This window comes from Zymoseptoria tritici, chromosome 3, assembly GCF_000219625.1.
Source record: "Zymoseptoria tritici IPO323 chromosome 3, whole genome shotgun sequence".
In the NCBI taxonomy this organism is placed as follows: Eukaryota; Fungi; Ascomycota; class Dothideomycetes; order Mycosphaerellales; family Mycosphaerellaceae; genus Zymoseptoria; species Zymoseptoria tritici.
In genome coordinates, this window is record NC_018216.1 from 523,285 (window position 1) to 546,321 (window position 23,037).

Below are 23,037 nucleotides of genomic sequence, written 5' to 3' on the forward strand. Positions count from 1 at the left end.
CTCCAAAGAACACACCTCTGCGCCAAACTTCGCTCATTGCCCATCGAGCCGAGTATCATGGAGGTCTACGCTGGTGCGTGCAGTGACCGTCCACCGGACGAATCCTTCTTGCCGAATGTCGATGAGGCCATTGTGACGGCCCCTGGGGGCGATCTTGTCATGCTTCTGCATCCTGGAGGGCGCGCTTCGAAAATGATTACAGCGCTATGGCCAGCAAGTTGCGGTCAGCAATTCACCCGCCATGGCGTGAGACGTTCGCCCAAGCCTTCACAACAGTGAAGCTGCAATCATGAGTGGGCAGTGCCTGTAATCGCGATCTCGGCGACTATGATTTCGGCAACTACGATGGTATCCTCTCAAAGCAAACAAAGCAAAGCTACATTTGGACGGCAGCTGAAGGATTTCCTCTGTTGCAAAACCGTCGCCAGTCCGATGTGACATGTCATGCTTATTAAACCTTGTTTGAACCCTGGGGATGCCTGAACATGCCATCCCTTGAGGGACAACGTCAAGGGGCCATAAATCCCGGACGCACACTCGGACCAGCGACATGGATCCTCGCGGAGATGTCCAATTCAACTTACCACAGCGGTCAGCCCCTCAAATTATCGAGCGAGTTGTCACATCGCACATGGCGCCCTTCGAGTCAACACAACCTGTCTTGTGGAACTGGCGTTCGAGTAATAATCCTTGAATCTCTTCTCCAGCGCTGCTTATGGACCTCGTCGGGAGTGATTCTCTGCAAGAGTCGGCTAAAGCCGTCATGCAGTCCTGTGTTCAAACCATGACATGGTGTGCGCCCCCTGAATGCTTCCCGGGCCAATACAGTATGACCTTGAGTATCTTTCGATACCTGCCCAACAAACAACGACATGGTCCCCAGAAGTCAACTGTGATCGACCCTGGAGACAGTGTGTGTCGTTCCATGCCTGGCAACTGCTTAACTTTGGTCCTGATTCCGCGAAGCATCGTTCGATCGTTCCACCCTCGTATTCAACACGAATCCGGCACTGTCCAATATATTACGACATGCAACCTGTCTCGTGCATGCGGCAATTAGCGCTGGCTTCCGGAGACCTCGCCGTTGTATCCATCGGGTATACGTGTCTACTATTCGTCCAATTTCTATTGGCGCGGAGTTGTCGTTGTCTTACTCCAGAGTCGAGGGCTGAACTTGATATGCTTCGGCTCCAGGGATCGGAGGTGTGATCACATCGGACCACTCTGCACTTCGCTAAGCACGAGCATTTGCAGGTCTTGAACTCATTTCACGTCCCTGTCCACAGCCCTTGAATCCGTCGAGCTGGCTCTGGACTTTCGGGTTGCTGAGCGTTCGAACGCAACAACCTGCTGTGCTGGAGAGACATATAACCGTCTCCACCCCCCAAAGGGTCGGTCTTCTCTTCGCTCAACTCCAGATCCATCTTTGAAGTTGCATCAGCACCAGGAGAAACACCACACATCAACAAACATGCACATCTTCAAGCTGTCCTTCATTCTCTCCATGGCTTCGGCCGCTCTCGCTCATGTATGCCGACTCCCTCGCGGGCTTTCCCCTTATCTTCCTCCAACTAACCCTCCACTCCCAGCAATGCAGGGGCGGATCCGGCGGTCTCTCCGGGGTCTGCGTCATCAACGGCGTCAACAAACCCTGCGACATCGTACGTCCTTTCTCTTCCCTATTTTCCTTGAGGAAATCCTCGCCGACGATGCCGCCCTTGCTGACCTTTTTTTCCTCCGCTAGAGTCATCCGTGCAAGACCGGCGGCGACTGCGGATGTCTATTCTTATTAGTAACTTGTAGTACATCGACTTCTGTAACAATCTTCCAAATTCCAGTCTGTCTGTCTCTACGCGGCTTCTCTATGCAGTAAGCAAATCAAGCCCACCGGAAAGGTGGTACGACTCCCTGAGCTCAAGTCGGCTGCATGAAATGGAGGCTTGAAGCGCTCGCGGGATGAGAATGTGATCAACAGTCCTCGTTGATCCTTCACAGCCCTTCTAGAGACCCTCAAGGAGGACTCGTTCCTTCGGAATGCTCAGAATGCATTTCGAACGTGCAAACCTGCCATGCTAAGAGAAGCCATTTGAGCGTCCGAAGCTTCTCGAGTGGATGATCTTCTTTTTCAAGCGCATTTTGAAAGTCGTATCGGCACCAAACACCACCACTAGACATGTGCAGTTTGGATGGACAAGGGCTTGGATGAGGGGTGCAGGGGAGAAGCCAGAGAGTGAAGGAGTACCTAGCAAGTACTGAACTTTGCTTCTCACTCCCCGAAACATCGTTCGATGATTCCACCCTGGGCTGCTTTTGATTTCGCTTCGCACGAGCTTCATTTTAGCTCCTTGTTCTCAGGCAGCCCTGGGAAAGTATCAATCATCAAGGACACCTCGGAATTTCGGGACACTCAGCGTTCCGATGGGCCATGCACCACCAGCCTGCAGTGCTGATGAGGACACGCATAAAGATCTGACACCTCTTCGAAAGATTTCTTGTTCTTTCCTCATCAACTTCCTCACTCTCGACTTTGAAGTCCCATCAAGACCAAAAAGTCTCCACCAAACACCAAAGCAAACATGCACGCCTTCAAGCTCTGCGCCGTCTTCTCTATGATGGCTGCTACTGCTTTCGCTCATGTATGTCATTGACTGCCTTCCTTTTTGCACTTTCCCACCTCACCTTCTTCCTCCTCCACATCGCTCTCCAGCTGAGCTCAACGCACTAATTCTGCTCTTTTCATCTAGAAATGCAAACCCAACCCACCCGCCAGTGGTTACTGCTACTACAGTCCAACCGACATGCGAGCCTGCCACCACGTACGTCCTCGCCGTCTTACGACCGACGCACTTGTCTGGCTCTTTCATGCCTTGCTGACTTTTTGCGGCAGTATCACGAGTGCAAGACCCCGAACGGCGCTTGCGGCTACAACAACAAGGGTGAGATGGTGTGTTCTTGAGGAGGCGGGAGCGGTCTGGGAAGAAGGAGAGGGAGAAGGGTGGAGGGATGGAGGAAAAATTGGAGGCATGGAGGAAGGAGTGGAGGAAATGGAAGGAGTGGAGGAGTGGACACTGTTCCGAGGCTGGGAGGCGGACAAAAGCAACGGATTGATACTTTCCCAACTGTAGTATCTCCTCCGAATCCCACCTCATTCCTGTCGCTCATCCTCACACGAACGTGCTGCCTGGAGCCTCGACTGCTCACTTGCATCTTGACTGACACATTCTCTCCGCGGCTTCAACAGTTCCACAGGTCTTACCATCCGCCGGAGGCCTCTCCGCATCCAAATAGATTTGCCGTCTCTTCTCTCATACAAGCTGCGAGAGCCTGGCCTTGCCTCTCGACACGAAGCCCAAAAAGACCGCTGGATCAACGCCCAGGATTCCCAGAAGTCGGTCGAATCAAGGCGCTGCTCACCGACATGACTGCTTGACTGCGCACTCACGTCTAAATACTCGACTCCACTCCACGACCCCTCCAGCCGCTCCATCCTTCTCATTGCCTCTCCACCAAAAACTCCGAAGCCTAATCACCAATCCATTCCCCCTTTCCTGGTGCAACTGGCGCAAGAACCTTGTCTGTTTAGAAAGTTACAGAGTTGACAGACATGCTTTCCCAACACCTTTTCCATCACCTTTCCCGAATGTCCGAGTCACTTCTGACCATGACTCTCCACTTTGCCATCAAATACATTCTCCATCTCTTCGGTTCGCGCTGGACCGAACCAATCCCAAACTTCCAAACGACTCCACCTCCTTTTCTCCGTACACATACAAGCCCCGTCCGTCCGCCACATCGCAGAAGGCAGTATCGATTGTTTTCCGCGCTCAAGAGCCGGCGAGAGCTAAGCTTGCAGTTGGATCAAACCCGCTGAGCAAAAAAATTAAAAAAAAAATTAACAGCTCAGCAACCTCACCCATCTCGGACCATTCAAAGTCCAGCTCCACCAACACTCCCCACTCCCCACCGCTCCTCTCACTCCCTACAAACATTTCTTTGCAACGCCAACCTAGAAACTCCCCACCTTCTCAACTCCCTCCTCGCCACAACCTACCTCCATCTTCTCCCTCCCTCCTTCCCACCCACGCCGCCTATCTCTTCCCACCTCCTCTCTCGTACAACCCATCATCATCTCCATCCCCTGTCCGCCTGAGCATCACCTCAAAAGAGACAGACAACAAACACCTTTCCTCCAACTTTGCCCCGGCCCAGAAATATTTACCTACCGAAAAAACGACCCGATTAGTCATCCATCTGATTTGTACCATTTCCACTCTCCCACTCTCCCACTCCCAGTTTTTCCGGCTCTCACAATTCCTCCCGACTTGGCTCTCCGAACTTGACCATGTTCCCAAATACCCAACTCTTTATAACGACTCTTTAGCAACCCCCTTTCGCTCGCAACACCCGAGCTTCCTTCGTCCGTCAGGGCTAGAATATTCAGGAGAGAGCGTCATCTCGAACGCGGAGTGGGATGAAGAGAATTCTCATATGTCAAACGTGGTTGACAATGCTGGTTGAGACACAAGAGTCTGAACCCGAAACGGAAGACGAAAATCCGCCCGTTGGCTTCTTTTTATCCGTAAAAAGAGAGGGTATCTCGTTCGCATATACACAAAAGTGCGCCGCGCCTAGTATATATATATGACCTGACTTGCCGTCCTTCCTTCCTTTCTCATTTTTTGTTCTTACCTGGCCGTTGATCCGGGCGTCTCACAAGTCCCATGTCCCAAACTCCAGATTCGCATCCAATTCCTCGTAGCTCCATGTTGAAGTCGCCACTCCCTATGCCACACAACATACCCATTCCCTCATAGCCTCGCCTTGCCATGCCCACTCCACCCCCAAGTCCCGGCGACAATCTCCGCACACCTCTCCCCAATCGCCAACACCGTCAACATGGGATTCACACTCGGCATCTCCGGGAAAACACCCGCGTCCGCAATCCTCACATTCTGTAGTCCTCGAATCTTCAACTCCGGATCCACAACCGCCATGTGGTTCGTCTTGACGTCTCCCATCTTCGTCGTGCCGGCCGGGTGGTATACCGTGTGGGCCACTCTACGGCCGTACTCGGAGAGGTCCTCGTCACTCGTGATGGCGGGTCCGGGGGCGATTTCACGCTTGATCCAGTCTTTAAAGGGCGCGGTCTGGGCGATTTCGCGCGCGGCTTTGAGGCCCTCGACGATAGTGGCGGCGTCGTAGCCTTCTGGATCGGAGAAGTAGCGGAAGTCGAGGGCGGGTTTGACTTTGGGGTCGTTGCTGACGAGGTAGAGTTTACCCCTCGATCGCGGACGGGGAATGTTGGGCGTCACGCAAAAGGCGTCGACGGGGACGTCGTAGCCGAGTCGTTCAGTGTTGTAGACGAATGGGACTTGGTAGCAATGAGCCATGATGTCGATGATCTCCCCGTCGTCGTGGTTGGCGTTGGGCCGTTGGCGACGAATGAACATGGCCGCATCAGAGTCCATGACGGTTTGGTTTTGAGGGACGGGTTTGTTGAGTTCCCAGAGGATGATGGATTCTGGGTGATCGAGGAGGTTTTCGCCTACGCCGGGGATGTCTTTGACCACTGGGATGGAGAGGGATTCGAGGTGGGATTTCGGGCCGAGACCGGAGAGCATCATCAGACGAGGAGTGTCGACTGCGCCGGCGCAGAGGATGGTTTCGCATTTGGCGGTGAGGGTGTGGGTGGAGCCGGATTGCAGGGTGACGTCCACGCCGAGGACTTTGGTGCCGGACGTGTTGATTTTGCCGACCCAGGCGTTGGTCAAGATGGTGAGGTTGGGACGGGACTCATCGCCGCGGAGGATGGGGTGGATGTAAGCGACGGAAGCGGAAGAGCGGTGGCCATCGTCGGGGTTGTAGGAGATGGAGAGGAAGCCGATGCCGGGGTGGAGGGCGCCGGTGGAACGGATCTCTTGGTTGTAGTCGCTGACCACCGGAATCTTGAGGGCTTCCGAGCCGGAGTTGACCCAGTCTTTGCAGAGCTGATTGCGGTGACGGGCGTGGACGGGCTGTACCGTGTTACGAATGCCATCTAGCAGACGAGTGAAGGTGGAAAAGTCCCATCCTTCACAGCCCTGGGCCACCCATCGCTTGCAGTCGTATTCAAACGGACGGAAGGAGATGAGGGTGTTGTGTGAGGAGCAGCCTCCTAGTACTTTTGCTCGCGAATGGCGAATGTGTGAATTGCCGTGGGGTTGTTCGGTGGTGGGGTAGTCGTAGTCGAGCTCGCCTCCGAGGAGGGATAGCCAATCTTTGAGGAGAAGGACGCGGTCGTCGTTGTAATCGGAAGGACCGCCCTCGATGAGGAGGATCCGCTTGGTGGGGAGATATTCGGCGAGACGGGCGGCGACGACGCAGCCGGCGGTGCCTCCTCCTACGATGAGGAAGTCGTAGGAGTTGAGGTCGGAGGTGGGGAGTTCGTTGGTCGTCATGGTGGGTGAGAACGATGTTGTTGTGGGTGTGGCAGTGAGGGTGGAGAGGGATGTGTATTCACGCAATCGTGAAAGCGAGAGATGGATGTCAAAGAGGAGGATAGAGAGTGAGAGTGAGAGGGAGTAGAAGTAGAAGTAAGAGATACGGTGCTCGGGGCTGACCAGGACTCCCGGACTCCCGCTATCGATAAGTAGCAAAAAAGCTTCCATTCGGCTCGTGCCAAAAACGTGCGTCGACTCCACCTCGAGATCGAACACGCTAGCATAGGGCGGTTTCTTTCTACGAGATTTTCTACATCCGATGCTTGCCGCCCGTCGTTTCTCATCAATTGAAGAGAATCGTCGAGTTAGTCCGTCCGTGTCATAACGCTCTCGTGGTTTCATCGCCTTGTCGTACGGCCAGGCCTGCAAAGTATTCGACGTCGTCGATGTCGTTGTCTCACGACTTCTGGCCAATGCAGCCACCGGAAACTCAATTGAAGGAGGGGTATGTGGTGGTCGTGCATTCAATGTTTGCTATCGGGTCTGTTGTAACATGGAATCTTGTTCCCGTCTCCCGGCAAGATCAAGCACTGGAATCGCATCTCGCTAGAATAGTACTCCTCCACCGCATCTCGTCGCTCCTGCATTCGCGATCCACAGATTCATAGCCAAGCAAAAGACCCGTCATAGCTTTTCCTCTTTGCCCCGCCCAGCCCTGCATGAACGGCTCTAGTCCTAGTCCTAGCTCATCCTGCACCTCGACTTCTGTCATGAATCCTTCCACCAACCTCGCCCACTTCACTTCACCTTTCTTTGCCATCTCATCACACCATCCTCTATCGCTCCTTCCTCCCCTCGGTCGTACTATCGGCTGCTGCTTCTCCATTCAGCCAAACGCTAGCTCTTAGCCTGGCTCTCCGTCTTTCACTTCACCACACCCCTACCGTCACTGTTCTTCATCGGCATCTTCGCCGTCTCTAGCCGACTTTTATCGACAGAGCCTCGTCCTCTACGTTTGCCCGACCTCAGGAGAAATCAGTACTGAGGCCGGCACTTAGGCAATTCACATCCGCCAGGCCACTCCAAATCCTATTACAGGCTTCCCTCACGACCACTCCTCCACCATGTCTCCCCCAAAATACGACCTCCAACCCCTCTACTACGCCGGCAAACGACAACCCACCTCCTCAACATTCCAATCCATCGACCCCTCCACCAACACTCCCATCGCCACAATCTGCAAAGCCGACAAATCCTCCATCGACGCCGCCGTCAAATCCGCCCAACATGCCTTCCCCGTCTGGTCCGCCCTCTCCCCCATGGAACGTTCCCGCATCCTCCTCAAAGCCGTCGCTCTCCTCCGACAAGAAAACGACTCCCTCGCCACCATCGAAACCCACGACACCGGCAAAGCCTTTTCCGAAACCTCAACCGTCGACGTCGTCACGGGCGCCGACGTTCTCGAATACTACGCCAACCTCATTGCATCCGGCGGTCTGAACGGCGAAACCACTCACCATCGCCCCGACGCTTGGATATACACCACCAAGTCCCCGCTCGGCGTCTGCGCAGGCATCGGAGCCTGGAACTATCCCATCCAAATCGCCCTGTGGAAGTCCGCACCTTGCCTCGCCGCGGGTAACACAATGGTCTACAAACCGTCCGAATTCACCCCTCTCCACGCCCTCCGGCTCGCTGAAATCTACACCGCCGCTGGCGTACCTCCAGGAGTCTTCAACGTCGTCCAAGGTGCCGGAGATGTGGGCGCCATGCTCACCTCCCACCCAGCAATCCAAAAGGTCAGCTTCACCGGCCAAGTCAGCACAGGCGCCAAAGTCGCCTCCTCTGCCGCAGCAGGGATGAAATACGTCACCATGGAACTCGGCGGGAAATCCCCCTGCATCATCCTCCCCGACGCCGACCTCGAAAACGCCGTGCAAGCCGCTCTGCTCGCGAACTTCTTCTCCACCGGACAAGTCTGCACGAACGGCACAAGAGTCTTCGTCCCGCAATCCCTCCTCCCCGCTTTCGAGAAGCGCTTGCTCGAAGAAATGAAAAACATCCGACCCGGCGACCTCTTCGATCCAAACACCAATTTCGGCCCACTCGTCTCCAAAGTCCACCATGCAAAGGTACAGCAGTACATATCCCACGGCATCAAAGTTGACGGCGCAAAACTCCTCGCCGGCGGGCTTGGACTTCCCGATAACCTACCAGCCGGCGCGAGTAAAGACGGCTTCTGGACCAAACCCACCGTCTTCACAAACTGCACCGATGAAATGCTCATCGCCACCGACGAGATTTTCGGACCGGTGATGTGTATCCTTCCTTACTCCGACAGCACAACCTCCCCTCCCACACTTGGCCAGGATCCCACATGGCTGGCCCCTCTCATCGCCCGCGCGAACAATACTCGCATGGGTCTCGCGGCGGGGATATTCACCAAGGACATCGACTTGGCGCATAAAATCATCGCAAAGCTAGAAGCGGGCATCACATGGATCAACACGTGGGGTGAAAGTCCGGCGGAGATGCCGGTGGGTGGATGGAAACTGAGTGGGTTGGGGGTGGAGAATGGACGAAAGGGGTTGGAGAATTGGGTGCAGAATAAGAGTACGCTGGTGGAGATGAATGGGAAAGTACCACCGGCTTTTGCGAAATTGTAGAGCAAGTTTTGGGGCTTTGCCGTTGCGTGCTAGTTTGAAGCGGTCCGGTCGCAGGAAGGTGTTGGATGTTGTTTGATATGTATATACATCGTATACCCGATCTGTCCCTTCATCTCAGCACATCCAATTCCTTTCGCTCGAGGCCCTTCCCTTTCTCACCCGCTGTTTGAACCCGTTTTCACTGCTATGTGCTTTTTTCTTCGCCACTCCTCCCCCTCTTCCTACGCAGCTACAATGGACGCTCGCTAGTCTCACCTCAACACCGTCCTTCTCGCCAGCACTTCCTCTCCTCCCTCTCTTACCTCTTAACAGCAAATCACGTCGAGCGCCTCTAGCAGCTCCACCACCCCCGCGCCCCCCAAATCTTTGTCCTTAAGCGAGTCTACGACAGACCCTCCTAAGCCCCGCAATTCCAATCATCGCGGCGCCTGAGACTGTCTCGGCCCGGCCTGTTGCAGGTCTCAAGTCTGTATTGCTGTGGGGTCCGAACATCGCTGACCGTTATACCCTTTGATGTTTAGCCTCACCAAGCAAGGAACGGGAGTCACGGGAGTCACGCAAGTCACGCGACAGCGAATGGCATACGAAATCCACCTCTAGGGTGGAACGAGGGAAGTGAACAGTGTGTCGCATAGTGTTACATATTGGCAGAAAGGCTGAGACGTGACGATATACGAGGCCAGTGGTTGGTTTGTACGCGAGGCACGCGAGTGCCTCCATCAGCTTGCGCAGCAGTTGCTCTGAGCAAAGCCCCTGGTGGCGGTGGTGGTGTTCTCGAATGTGAGGTTTCTCCAGCCGCGTCGATGTTGGGCCCTGTAGTGCAAGTCGGGGATGCCCCGCCGTTTGTTGCTGCGAACATGATATTTCACTTCACTCGACTCGTCGCCCGTAAAGCAGCTACTTCGCCACCACAATCTGCCCTCAATCCCTTTGAGCGCTCGCCCCAAGCAACGCATGCCGCAGACCCCACCCACCACCACGCTTGTGCTGGGTGGGAATGGCTGCCCCGCACCCTCATTGTGGTGGTGGTGGTGCCGGTGCCCACGGTTGAAGAATATTCCCACCGGCTGTGATCCTCGACTATACCCCAGAGACGCGAAAGGAGAAGTGAAACGTCCTCCCGATTCTACAGCGAACACGATAGTTTGCCCTACTTTCCTACCTCTCTCCCATTTGGATAGTTCTTGAAGAGCTGTAGGAGTTGCGATAAGCATAGTCAGTAGCTACACCCCAGAGCTCGATCTCGAAGTGACGAAATACTCCCTAGCGTGAACCGAGCGCTAGTCCCGCGCGTAGGTGCTCGTCTTCTAAAGCCCCTAGAGTCGCCTCTCCACCAGTTGGAGATGAGAGTCTTGATCTGGATGAACTAGTTTCCAGGTCCATCGTCTTCGCGGACAGTGTCATGATCTCAACATAGCGATGGATCTGTGCGCTGATCGCTTGATGGGTCTTGGAGATTTGAGGGCACTCGAGGATATACACGTGGATGTGTAGACTCTCGTGAGGTGAAACGACAGTGAAGAGACTCGCCTGCATGTAGGAAGAAGGTAGGATCATCATCATTTTCCATGCGACCATCGGGTGAGGGGCAGCGCGTTCGAGCTGGGACAGGGAGGAAGGATGAACAGGATCTGTCGACAGAGTGGTGCGCGGCCTCTTCAGTGCGCGTGGTGAATCTTCTTGCTGCGCTTCTGGTCGGGCTCGGAGCGGTCTGTCACGACGTCGATGCTCACGGATGCCATTGACGTATAGGCCGCACATCATTATCCGTGAACTCGGCGGGTCGTTTGTCCTGCAGCGAATGCGGGTGTTTGCTTCGCTGCCATTTGCCCTCTTAGTCTCTGAAAGGGCCGGACACGTCTCCGCAATACTGGCGGGCATAACTCTTGCGTCTACGCGCGAGGACTAGCGGCGGTGCGGCGAGCTTTTCACCAGGCTGCCGCTTTGCGTTGACATGTCAAACGCCGACGTTCCTGGTGGTCCGGCTCGCTGTGGTAGTGTGGGAAAGCGCAGCGTGTGAGGTAGGGCTTGAAGGTGACGTGCAGACTCGTTCGGGGTCGACAAGGCACATCTAGCCCATGTCGAGAGAGCTGCCGAGATTTGCTCGTCCTCTGTTGATGATCGTATTGGTCTCTTGCTTGAGCGAAAAAGCGTCTTAGGGTGGTGCTTGTCCTTGATCAAGGATGGCGTTGTTGATGGGCTTCTCGTGGCGCGGATCGGCGCATGCTTGAGCATTCGCGATGATTATGATGACATGCGACCCGCAGAGGAAGCAGGCTGAGAAGGAGTGCTCTTGGATACCAGAAGCCGCACGCTCCTAAAGCTCAGCGGGAGCTGTAAGGAAGCAGCACACTTCACGCCACTGCAGTGCACTTATGGTCGGACTTATGGTCGGACTAGATCAGGCAGGTATCTCCTGCCTTCGTTCTTTTTGCCCACACGCCCAAGCACCCCGCACTAACCACGACCTGCCGGCGTCAAAAGCTCAATCTCAGCCAGCTTCGGGTCGCGCTCGAACCCGCGACCTGAGCCGTCAACGAAACGGAGCAAAAACAACAGCGCACCGAAGCAAAACACAATACCGCAATAACGGACACATTTGGGATCACGTTCCATCCAGCCCGAACAAAAAATGAGTTCTCGTCATGCTGGACGAATATGTTGCAACAGCAAAAGAAACTCTTACCATCACAACACGAGTCCAGAAAACCTTTCCATTTCGTTATATTACTACAAGCCCGAGTTCTTGCGAAGCGGCCAAATGGGCGGTTTTGCTTGATTGGATGACGGAGAAACTTTGCAAAATATATATGTCAACTTCATCTGCTCCGATGTTTGGCCGAGCTCGTGATTTTCTTGGCGGGACTTGGGAGAGGACGGCAGGACAACACATGACAGGGCAGAAGGCCACTAAAGATGGATTCCATTGATACATAGGCGCCGTACTCGGTGGATCAAGGCAACAGCCAAGAATTGCAATGTTTTATTCACATGAATCTATGTCCATATTCTGAGTAGCAGACCGGATTTGTTGCTTGTGTCGATGACGTGGGCTACGGTTTGCACCTCGACGTCTATCGGAATCGATTATATTTCTTCTGACAAGCCAGAGAATCAAATAGTCACTTAGCTCTTGCGCGAAAATGGCGGTAGCATTATTGTCTGCGAGAAAGCTTCCAAAGCTCCGGCTGCGCTCGGCGTTTTTCATTCACTCGGAGTCGGCTTTGCGACGCTAAGCAAAGCTTATTTACGAACCGCACGAGACACTTTGAAATTGCGCTTTGAATTGCCCAGTACACCACAGAAGCCTGGAGGATCTTCAAATTGTATCCCTTATGTCGAGCTCGATGTTTGCTCAAAATGACAATTTTCGCGACGCTGTTCGTCGTGGTCGGCTAGTCGTCGATGTCGTAGCCGCAGCTTCGGTCGGCACGGCCTAACTGCGACCAACAGTGCTAAAGACCGATTTGTATCAGAATTTTACCGCACGAGTCTGACGGTCTCTTATGTTTCCTCCTTGCTCTTACAATGTTCAGCTCGACTAACTCAGTGTTGACATCCATAGCCAGTCCTGCAAGCAATTCAATCGGCGGTGCCATTAACATGTTTCTTTGGATTAAAAGAGACGACTTCAAGCTGCGGCGTTGATTCACCTCGGATTTCTAGAAACGCAAAGTCCCGCGTACAATCGCAAAACTCATTGACATCCAAATTCCCACAATAGGAACGAAAAGGCCTCCGACAATGGTAAGGAATCCTTCGCATCAGAACTCGATCCACCCTTCACATAAATCATAACTCATCTCTCTTCCGTCTCTTCTCTCACTAATAACTCCATCCTCCCTACCCCCAACACAACAACCATGACTTCCACCGCCTCGCCTCCCTGGCTATCAAGCCTCATCCTCCTCTTCATCTTCCTCCTCCTCTCATTGACATCTCTCGCCTGCGCGATCCTCGTCCTCCTCTCCTTCCCCTCCTCGGCTCCCGCCTCAATCTTCTGGACCGCCATCTCGGCGCTGAGCGCATGGTTCCTGTTTTGTTTCGCACTTGTGGCGTGGCGGAAGAGAGCGATGAGACGCCATTGGCGTGAAGAAGGTGCGCATTCCATCCCATCCTTCGCTCTCATCGCAGACGACCGAAGTTTCCGACCCGAGAATGTACTGACAAGTCGTAACAGCATCGTCGAGATGTCTCCGCCCTCTCCGTTCCGACACAACCGGTACATATTCTTGATCGAATCAGATCAGCCCAGACTCCCCTCGGAGTCCTCTAACCACTCCTTCAATATAGCAATCCCTTTGAGCAGCCACCCTCCCGCGCTTCGCCCATACCCCGCAACCCGCCTCCACCCCAGACCATACCTTCGGCTGCCATCTCCTCGCCTCTCTCCAGCCCTTCCGACCCTCCATCTCTCGATCGCGCCGTCCATCGCCCCGGCACAGCCCCGAGTGCCTCCGGCGCTTCGGAAGCCGTCGCCGGCTCAGCTCGCCTTGCCTCGCCTCGCGCCTAAAGCTTCCGGGCAATCAGCAGATCTCTCCCAATCGATAGCAATGCTCCCTCGAACGCCGCTTCACCCCGACGCGGAAGTGAGCGCACCTCTCTGCTCCGCTACCCCACCCTCCTCTCCACCGCTTCCCTCGCCGACCGTAACGGCAACCGCGCCCACAACCCGCCTGGAGTCCCTCCAAATCCTGCGTCTCGCCACGAAGCGGCGGCAAGCACTAAACTCCTCACTCGCCCACGACCAAACCCAAACGAGAGAAGGCCTCACATGGGGAGAGGCATTTTAGCCTTGCGTGCAGGAGAAATTTGGTATTTGGGTTATCTGGGTCGTCCTTCCTCTCCGCCACTCCGCTTTGATGCGGAAGAGACGATGAGAAAAGTTCCCTCGTGGGGAGATGAGCCATAGATAGCCGTTCCTTCAACGAAGTGTAGCTTCGGCTGTGGTGATCGAGATGATCATTGTTTCCACTGTGTTTCTGTTTCAAGTTCGAAGGGTTGTGATGCCCGAGCCCCCGTGATCCCTTCAAAGCCCCAGTTTCCTCTGTGTTTTGGTGTCGTCGTGCCTAGTAGTCAGTGTGCCCATATGAAGTTGTTGTGATCAGTGAGTACCCGAGTCATGATGACTGACACGCACATTGGACGACCAAAGAAGAAGAAGGAAAAAGTACAACAAAGAAGAAGAAACCAGGAGGACAGACGGCGCCGGATCTCGCGCATGCGTGCGCGCAACAAGCAGACAGAAGTTCCTCGCAATCCCTCAGTCTCGTCACATGTCTCCCCGTTCGTCGTGTCTGTTCCGTTGTCATAGTCTGTGCCCCGCGCGGCGCCGTCGTCCTGTGATCATGTCAACTTTTGGCGATCCTAATAGTACATGGGTATCATGCCGTGTCAAAAGCACAAGCAAAGCAAAGAAAGAAAAACCACAAACATAATCACGCATGCGCATGCATCGTTCACCCCTTCCCGAAACCCGTGATTCGTAAGCCGTAGACCTCGTCAATCCTCCCAGATCTTCCTCGTTCCAGGTCCAGACACCAGTAAAGGCCAGGTCAGGTCAGTCGATGGGCAGCGCTCTTCGGGGTCTCGTTGTTTTCCTCAGTCCAGCTCCCGCATTCCCGCACTCCGGCAATGGCTAGATCAGGTCAAGTCGATGGGATTCCCTTGTAGTCCACTGGTCTTCTGCTTCTTATTCTTTCCCTTCTTACGGGAATGGGATCCGGAGGCAGCGGGCAATGGACGTGGCAGAGAATCCCTGTTCGAGGGTCAGTACAAATCTTAAACACCACTACACTCAAGCCCCTGGCACCCATGAGGGGACAGGGTCTGGCGGTGGGGGAGGAGGAATGTCGTCAGAAGGAGGTGGAGGTGGCGGCGGATGCTCATCTCGCGGTGGAGGGGTTGCCGCGAGCTGCGCTGTCCATGTTGGGTCACCAGGAGGATGGTTCCCGTTCTGAGAACGAGCCTGGTTCGCGTAGTACGATGAATGACCAGGTGTGTGACTCCCATTCTGTGAATGGGCCTGGTATGAGTACCATGTTTGACCAGGTGTGTAAGTCCCGTTCTGAGAACGAGCCTGGTTCTGATAGTAACGATCCCATGCCCATAACCTGCATTGTTCGTACGAAGGAGTGAGAGCATACCCTTGGTTATATCCGCTACCATGGTAGCCAGTGTTGCCGGGGTTCACGCCAGACGGGAGTCGCTGCGGAAGTGCATGCTGCATTGGAGGTGGGACGTGGTTATAATTCGGTGGCGAGACGTTGTTGTAGCCATGCTGCTGACCGCGCGGTGGTCCTTGCGGAGGACGCCCTTGGCCGCGAGGGTACATCTGCTGCTGCATGTAGGATGGTGGCAATGGAGCGTTGTTGTGCTGCGGCCTCTGCCAAGGTGGCGGGCTGCGCGACCGACGGTTCGATCGATAGGGATCGCGATCCTGGTATAGATCTTCGTTGTCGCGCTCGTGGTAATCTCGTGAGACGTTGCGTGCTGGGCGGTAGGAGTTTTCAGCTTCATAGCCAGTTTCGTAGCGAGCATCCCTACGGCGCAGCTCGGCATGACGGTCACCACGCGCGTAGGGAGACGGTTCACGCTGGTACGAGTCTCGTGGTGGAGGTTCGCGCTCTTCGCGTGCTGGGGGTCCGCGCTCGTCACGACCAGGCTTGATGTCTCTCGCGGCGATCAAGAGGCGATCACGCTGAGAAAAGAACGAAGTGTAGCTGCCACCGAGGATGCATCCCAAGATGCTGGTCTCGGGATCCTTGTCCTTGCTGAACTGGTGAAGGCGCTTCTGAATCAACGACAGAGCACTTCGGAAGAATCCGAAGATTTCGCCAACTCTTTTCGAGCCACCAGAGATGTCGTTCTCCGGACGGTTGGGGTCGATAATGGTAAGGCCTGTAGCGTTGATCTTGGCGCGACCGCGGTAGGTGTACTTGTCCATATACCGAGGAGGGTTCAACTCGATGCCAACGTTGCCAAGAATAAACTTGTTACCGTACAGGTCGAGGAAGTTGAGTAGGAGCTCGCCGTAGCGACCTTCGATATCGCTCATTGCACGATCGCTCGGCGGCTTCAGCTGCAGCATGCTGACAACCAAGCAGATGATGGTGAAACCTCCAATGCCACCGGTGTGGACCTCATTCATATTACGCATGAGAAGGAATTGCTTGATGATCGTGACAAGGACAGGCATTTCGGGAAATTGCTCTTTCCAGGCCTCGAACGTCTCAATCGCCCGGAGACCCGAATCATTCTCGAAAGAGATGTCCACCTTCAGACCCGTCTTCGCATCAATGAACTTGATGATCGGAACCTTGGCTCCTAGGATGCCCGTCACCGTGCCGTGAGCAGCAATTCCAGAGCGTTCCAAGTAGAATTGAAGCTGTCGCATCTGATTCTTGCTCTGACAGAAGACTTGACGACCACCCTGTAGGTAGCTCTCTGAGACGGCAACTAGGTCCATATCAGAGTTGGGTAGGTAGAGGTTCGAAGCAAATGACCCGAAGCTCTTGATGGAAACCTCGTTAGGATTGCCCCTCCAAGTCTTCAAAGTCCGGTCGACTCGGGCAATGAGATCCAGGCGGCATCTCTCTTCGTAGTCAGTCGGTCGGACAAAGTTGTAGAATGCGAGTATCTCCTTGTGTAACCTACTTGAAATCTGTTAGCTTCAACACGTGTGGTAGGTCAGATGACTTTTGTCAGATGACTTACTGGAGACCAACGTACGCTGTGAAAGTGCCGGTGCCCTCGTGCCAGGGCGTTGGGTTGGTGCCATCTTCCTGCCACTCCTCAACGATGTATCCGGCGGAGTCGTTGCTGTGCTTGTCCCGGCGCTTGCGCTTGGTGCCGGCAACGAGCCGAGTGGCAACCACTGCATCGTCCATCTCTTCGTCCTGCAGAGCCTCGACGACGTTACTGGGAGGCGCAGGTGGAGGAAAGGTACTACTGCTGGATGGTTCGTTGCCAAACTTGGGGGTAATGGCGAAGCCAAGGTCGACACCAGGAGGTTCAGCCATCTCGCCATCCTCATCGATCTCGCCTTCGGATCGGGAGCTGTCGTGTGGTTCATGAGCTTCAGGTTGAGCGACTGGCGGTGACATGTGTGGGCGATCTGCTTGGTGATGTGTCTCTTGCAGGATGTCTTCGTAGTCGTCTTGCTCGATCTCCTCTTCTTCCTCGTCCTCCTGCAAATCATCGAAAGAGATGAAGTCGGCATTTTCCTTTATCGCGTTAGTGCTAGCATTCTGAGCTGCAGCTTCAACCTTTGCCTTGCGAATTGTCTGCACAATGTCTTTCTTTGGCGCCACACTGAAGTCGGTGGGCGGCAACACAGTGTAAGGATCAGGATTGGACCACTTTGGCACAGAGTCTGCTGCAGCGGCATCGACTCCAGTCCTCGCGCGCTTATGAAGTGGCGCATCGTCTGCCAGATCACCACCGGTACTAGCGGCGTCCGCATCGTCCTCACTGCTGGAGACGTATTCAATGTATTGTGACTTTGCTCCTTCGTTCATGCCCTCCATGAGCTCGGGTGTGGTCGCACGATCGTTATTCCTGAGCAGGTCTCGGGAGTGCGCCGGTCTTGGGAAGAACCCACGACCTCCGCGGCCGCGAAATTGACCACGGCCTCGTCCTCGTCCGCGTCCACGATCATTGCGACGGTCGCGATTCTTATTCGGTGGCGCATTGCTCGGTTCGAAGCGAGGAGCTGGCGGTCCGCCGGCCTGAAAGGAAAAGTTCTCTTCGGCACGGCGCGGTGGTGGCGGTGCGTGGTTATCGTTGGCGGCGCCGCGGAAGGTAAAGCCGCTGTCATTGTTATCGTGAGTGCGACGGGGAGGCGAGGCGCGGCGTGGATAGCTGTCGTAGTGATCGCGGTAGTCACGTCGCTCATCTGGTCGGTAGCGGTCGCCCATGATGGCGATGAGTGTTTGTGTTGGTCGAGGGTGTCGGAAATGGGTGGTCAAGATGAAAGCGATTTCAAGCTGTGCGCAGCTGCGCGATGCGAGTAGATAAAAAAAAACGCCTTGATCGTCTGGACAGTACCTCGGTCTCGTCCGGTGGTGGATCGGCAGGACTTGACGGATGCGCGCGAGCAGGAAATGTTCCCGGCGCAATGTTGTGGTGTTGTCGCGAAAGTGAAGTTGATCAATTGAAAGTTCTCAAAACACGACACGAACGGCTCACCGCATGCGGCATGACGCATCGGCCCGGCCTTGGCATTGGTCGTAGCTTCCCCTCCTTCACCGTGTCCGCTTCCTTCGAACGACATACCTCAACTTACGACGAAAATTGCTGCAGGAGATGAACCATCTGCGGGATCCCCTCGCTTGGTGTGAGATATCGTCCTGTCTGCTACTGAGCGTTGAACAACATCAATGGCCATCGTATCGTAGCAAGATAAGGTCTAAGGTGCAGTTCAGCTCATGCGTGCTTGGTAAGTGAGTGCATTGGAAGGAGCACGGCAGGAACATCTCACCTCAATTCCAGACTCATAAAGTCCATCCAAATCTCCTCCAATCTTCGATCTCCTTCAGCCTCCATTCCTCCCCTCTCCAACCACACAAGCATGGCAGAAGAAACCAGGACCGTCAAAGCCAGCTGCCTCTGCGGCATCTTCAACCACGATATCACCCTCCCATCTACCGCCTTTCCACTCTATGGCCACATGTGTCACTGCGCCACCTGCCGCCACGTGTCAGGTGCTTTGGCAACCACTCCAGCATTCCTGCCTAGCTCGTTTGAACCGTCCCAGCCAATGCTCGAAAAGCTCAGCACGTTCAAGCCCACCCAGCGGGGCACGGTGTACTTTTGCCCGACCTGTGGCGCGCAAGCTATGGGTCGCTATCGGATCAGTGGTGAGGATGAAGAGAGCAAGTTCCTATGGATCATCGCTACCGGGAGTCTGGAGCAGCTGGACGGTATCGTGGAGTTCGGAGCACACATGCAGATTCGGGACACCATCGACGGCGGGCTTGCTACCTTTCTACCGTCCGTAGACGGCAAGACTCTAGCACGGTGGCCGGCGAACTACCACGAGGGCGAACAGCTTCCTTTCGATTGGACTGGTGCAGAACAAGGAGCTGTGCCCGAACCATCTTCAAAAGACATGTTGCATGGCTCCTGCAAATGCAAAGGCACACAATTCTACATCGCCCGTCCTTCGACCCGCTCAGCTTTGACTGAGAAGTACTGGCCTTCCACCCCGCCCAACGACTGTTCAGAGTCCGAGCTACCTCCCAAGAGCGAGACGCACTGGCTTCAAGACAACCGTACCAAGTTCTTATGCTCGCTCTGTGTATGCAACTCCTGCCGCCTCGCCTTGGGTATGGAAGTGACCAGCTGGGCATTCGTCCCTCCCTGCGACATCTTCCTCGACGCGGAAGGCAAAACTCCCGTGCCTCACTCAATGGAGTTTGGCACGGTGAAGCACTACACTTCCTCACTTGGAATTCACCGCTACTTCTGCGGCGATTGCGGTGCGACATTGTTCTACAATGCTGATGACCGGAGACACTACACAGACATCGCAATGGGGCTGTTTGATGCTCCGGGGGGTGCTCGAGCGGAGAGCTGGTTCAGCTGGCGGCCTACTGGCGTCGACTATGCCGAGGATGCGGAAGGCAGGGCGGAGAGCCTGGCGAGGAGTATCCAGGCAGGGTTCGAGGCGTTCCAGAAGCAGCAGGACAGGAAGTGATCTTGATCAGGAAAATCGACAGAATCGCAGCAAAACGTGTACTTCGAGAATAATTTCAGCACGGCGGTAGTATGGTATGCAGCACCACAATATCCAGCCTGAAACGCTTCCACTTCTTCCGTCGTATAGCACGAACGACTGCCGATCCCTCGTGGGAGTCTCTGGTCAAGAACAAGGCCGTCTTGGTCGCTTAGTACTTGGCTTCGGTCCGATGGGCAGCGTCATTAGTAGCACTGGAGTCCGCTCCACTCGTCCGAATTCTGAGATTCTGGTAGCGAGGACAACTCAAGAAGCGACAATCGGGCTGAGACTCACACAATGAGAAGCCTTCATTGAAAACACTACAACCGCCCAGAGCATTTTCGGAGTTGAGACCCTTGAACACGTCAGAAGGCATCTAACTTTCATGCTAAAGCACTGCAGATCTTCGGGCGAATCTTCGGATGACTTGAGTTTGACTAAGCAGCGAGCTACCATCGTAGTGGGATCAAAACCGCCAGCATTTCCCATCGGTGCCGAACTTTGGTCGCCTATACTCATGCATGCACGTCGGATGTCCGCTGGAAACCGAATCGCTGCCATACTGCGACAACGAATCAAGATGTATCCATGATTGTGAGGTCGACAGAGGAGACCGGATGAACGCCCGTCTCCATCTGAAACATAATTTGCACGAAAATGGACGACAGCAGCGGGCCAAAGCGCGACAACCACACTCCCAGCTGTGCGGTCTGGTATGTATAAGCACTCCCTCAGCTACCGAAGATGCCCCCAGTCTCGGTATCGAAGACACTCTATATGCAATGCACCCGAGACTAATCCTTAATGCTCGGTTCCCAGTCAACGCCGGAAAGTCAAGTGTTCCCGAACGTACCCTTGCACAGCTTGCACCAAGTCTGGCCTCGAATGCGTCTTTCCGCCCCCTCGAAAACGAGCCAAACGAAATCCAACTACCATCACCGCTAGCTCGGATGTACACTCGCCGGGTCGGACTTCCGCAGATGGACATCGATCGCATGCTGGTCATGTCAAGTCGGCTTCCGTGAACATCAAAGACCATGCCTCCCCGGAGTCGTGCGGCAGTACTGTCGGTACCGCGGCGAGTGCGACCACCAACACTGCTCGTCTGGTGTCTGACGGAAGATATGTAAATAACCACCTCTGGAGTGCCATCGCTCCTGACCAGTCTGCTGGAGACGAATCGCCGCGGCCCAGCACTGCCACTGATCAACAATCGAACTCGGTCGACTCACACGCGGCAAACGCCCGGACGGGATCCTACACCTCCAATGGAGAGGACATGACCGATGGGCGAAGTTTCGTGTTTGGCGGTGGCGCATCGCATAATACCTCCGTCCAGCCACTACCACCGACGCACATCGTCTATTTGTGGCAGACATATGTCACGAACATCGACCCGGTGATGAAGCTCTCGCACGCACCATCAGTACAGCACATCGTCCTTGGCCAGATCGGCCGACCAGCGCTCGGTCGTAATGAACAAGCCATGGCGTCAGCCGTCTACTTCATCAGCGCAGTCTCTCTCTCCGACGAACAATGCCGGCGAGACCTCCAAGACACGCGGGCGAACATCCTGGTCAAATATCGCCATGCCTCCGAAGTGGCCCTCTCCGCAGCAGGGTTCATCACCACAACCGACGTCCTCGTCCTGCAAGCCTTCGTCCTACACCTCACAGCCTTGCGCTCGATTGGGGACTTCCAAACAGTCTGGTCCCTTCTCGGCCTTGCTATTCGCGTCGCTGGCACAATTGGTCTCGCCCGAGACGGCACATCTTTCAACCTCGCCCCATTCGAGACAGAGATGCGTCGTAGGCTGTGGTGGGCGCTCGTCTACTTCGACGGCCGCATGGCGGAAATCGTCGGTCAAGAAGGTGATCTTATGGGAATCGACTTCGAAACCGGCTTTCCCGCCAACCTCAACGACAGCGATCTGTTTCCCACCATGTCCCGCCTCCCTGAGCCCAGTCGTGGACCTACGGAGTCGATCTACCTGCAAGCTCGGGTGCTGTCTTGCTCCGTCGCCCGCAGTTTGCAACGGATCGCTTCTCCACAAGGAACATGGCGCAATCTCCGCGACGCCAACATGCCAGTGTCGGAGAAGATCGAAGTTATGCAGCGCATCGAGAGACGGTATCAGGAAGAAATCCTCGGCCCTTGCGATCCGACTGTCCCTCTTCAATGGCTCAGCATCAACACCGCCCGCACCTTCGCCACCAAACTCCGCCTCATCGCCCGCATTCCCGTCGTAGACCTCGACCGCGAATGGGAAACAGCAGACGGCTGCTCCGAGAACGCATTCATCCTCTCCATGGACCTCCTCCAAATCCAACTTGACCTCTGGCTCGAACCATCCGTGCAACCCTGGCGCTGGCACTGGCAAGCGCATTTCCAATGGTACGCGCTCGTCACGCTCTTGAAGCAGATCAAATACCCACGACCAGGACAAATTCAGAGTCGAGCTTGGGCTCTCATCAAGAAAGCGTTCGAGGTGATCATCCCGACTTTGGAATTGGGAAAACGAAAGAGTTTACTGCTGGATGGGATCCATGGACTACTGAATGCGGCGAAGCGGCATCAGAAAGAAAGTTCTGCTCCGATCGATCAGAAGCCAATCATACACGCTGGTCGGTATAGTCGACATGTACTTCCCAGTCCGCCGTTCAAGCCGATGTCAGGGGTACCTGGTGGAGCCTATAACAATAGCGCCACTGGCTACGTGGGAAGCGGCTACGCTCAACGACCAGCCCCTGCGGCGATGAACATCATGCCCGCGATTGAAGTCGGCAGGATACCGACCCCGCCGAACTTCTCGGGTGGCAGGAATATTCTGACCCCAGATCCGGTGGTCGGCATCGATTTGGATGCGATTGATTGGGTGGAATTCGATCGATTGGCGGCAGCGTTGTGTCAGCAGGGAGTTGACTTGACGTAAAGCGCTGAGGGCGACATGTCTGCCAACTGAAAAGGACAAGCATGATTCCCAGTGGCGTACTGAAAGCATGCAGTCGCCATGTTCGACGTCGACAGATGACATTTGTTGAATCGAACAAGATGCATGATCGCAAAGAGGAGGACTCAGATCCGCAGTCTGGAAGAGACGATGTCGTCCGTTGCTCAGACGCACGTGTGTTCGAAGACTTCCATCGCTCTCTGATACATCTCCTCGGCATCCGCTTATCAATACAGACTGCTCCGAAGCTGGGGAAATATGCTCCGCCATGCCATGCGTCCC

The 23,037-nt window shown here is 54.9% G+C and overlaps 7 protein-coding genes across 7 annotated transcripts; 5 read left to right on the forward strand and 2 right to left on the reverse strand.

Annotated features, from left to right (window-relative positions):
• Positions 1–2,545: 2,545 nt before the first annotated feature.
• Positions 2,546–3,157, forward strand: MYCGRDRAFT_103572 (uncharacterized protein; the record flags this gene model as incomplete). Its single annotated transcript, XM_003853628.1, has 3 exons — positions 2,546–2,636; positions 2,745–2,816; positions 2,888–3,157. The coding sequence occupies 3 exons, from the start codon at positions 2,577–2,579 to the stop codon at positions 2,954–2,956; spliced, it is 201 nt and encodes a 66-aa protein (XP_003853676.1).
• Positions 3,158–4,641: 1,484 nt separating this feature from the next.
• MYCGRDRAFT_108444 (uncharacterized protein) lies at positions 4,642–7,305 on the reverse strand (the record flags this gene model as incomplete). Its single annotated transcript, XM_003854551.1, has 2 exons — positions 4,642–6,842; positions 7,285–7,305. The coding sequence occupies 2 exons, from the start codon at positions 7,303–7,305 to the stop codon at positions 4,809–4,811; spliced, it is 2,055 nt and encodes a 684-aa protein (XP_003854599.1).
• MYCGRDRAFT_108445 (uncharacterized protein) lies at positions 7,301–10,502 on the forward strand (the record flags this gene model as incomplete). The annotated part of the gene is made up of 3 exons (XM_003853629.1): positions 7,301–9,032; positions 9,686–9,707; positions 10,463–10,502. 3 exons carry the CDS (start codon positions 7,544–7,546, stop codon positions 10,500–10,502), a joined length of 1,551 nt encoding a protein of 516 aa, XP_003853677.1.
• Positions 10,503–12,948: 2,446 nt separating this feature from the next.
• On the forward strand, positions 12,949–13,598 carry MYCGRDRAFT_91417 (uncharacterized protein; the record flags this gene model as incomplete). The annotated part of the gene is made up of 2 exons (XM_003853630.1): positions 12,949–13,307; positions 13,379–13,598. The coding sequence occupies 2 exons, from the start codon at positions 12,949–12,951 to the stop codon at positions 13,596–13,598; spliced, it is 579 nt and encodes a 192-aa protein (XP_003853678.1).
• Positions 13,599–15,773: 2,175 nt separating this feature from the next.
• MYCGRDRAFT_39612 (topoisomerase-related protein) lies at positions 15,774–17,604 on the reverse strand (the record flags this gene model as incomplete). Its single annotated transcript, XM_003854550.1, has 3 exons — positions 15,774–16,737; positions 16,802–17,106; positions 17,179–17,604. Coding segments are annotated over 3 exons (1,695 nt in total), but the record flags the coding sequence as incomplete, so codon positions are not given.
• Positions 17,605–18,656: 1,052 nt separating this feature from the next.
• MYCGRDRAFT_37838 (uncharacterized protein) lies at positions 18,657–19,784 on the forward strand (the record flags this gene model as incomplete). Its single annotated transcript, XM_003853631.1, has 1 exon — positions 18,657–19,784. The coding sequence occupies one exon, from the start codon at positions 18,657–18,659 to the stop codon at positions 19,782–19,784; it is 1,128 nt and encodes a 375-aa protein (XP_003853679.1).
• A 678-nt stretch (positions 19,785–20,462) lies between these two features.
• Positions 20,463–22,737, forward strand: MYCGRDRAFT_108446 (fungal transcriptional regulatory protein; the record flags this gene model as incomplete). The annotated part of the gene is made up of 2 exons (XM_003853632.1): positions 20,463–20,518; positions 20,625–22,737. 2 exons carry the CDS (start codon positions 20,463–20,465, stop codon positions 22,735–22,737), a joined length of 2,169 nt encoding a protein of 722 aa, XP_003853680.1.
• Between the last annotated feature and the right edge of the window lie 300 nt (positions 22,738–23,037).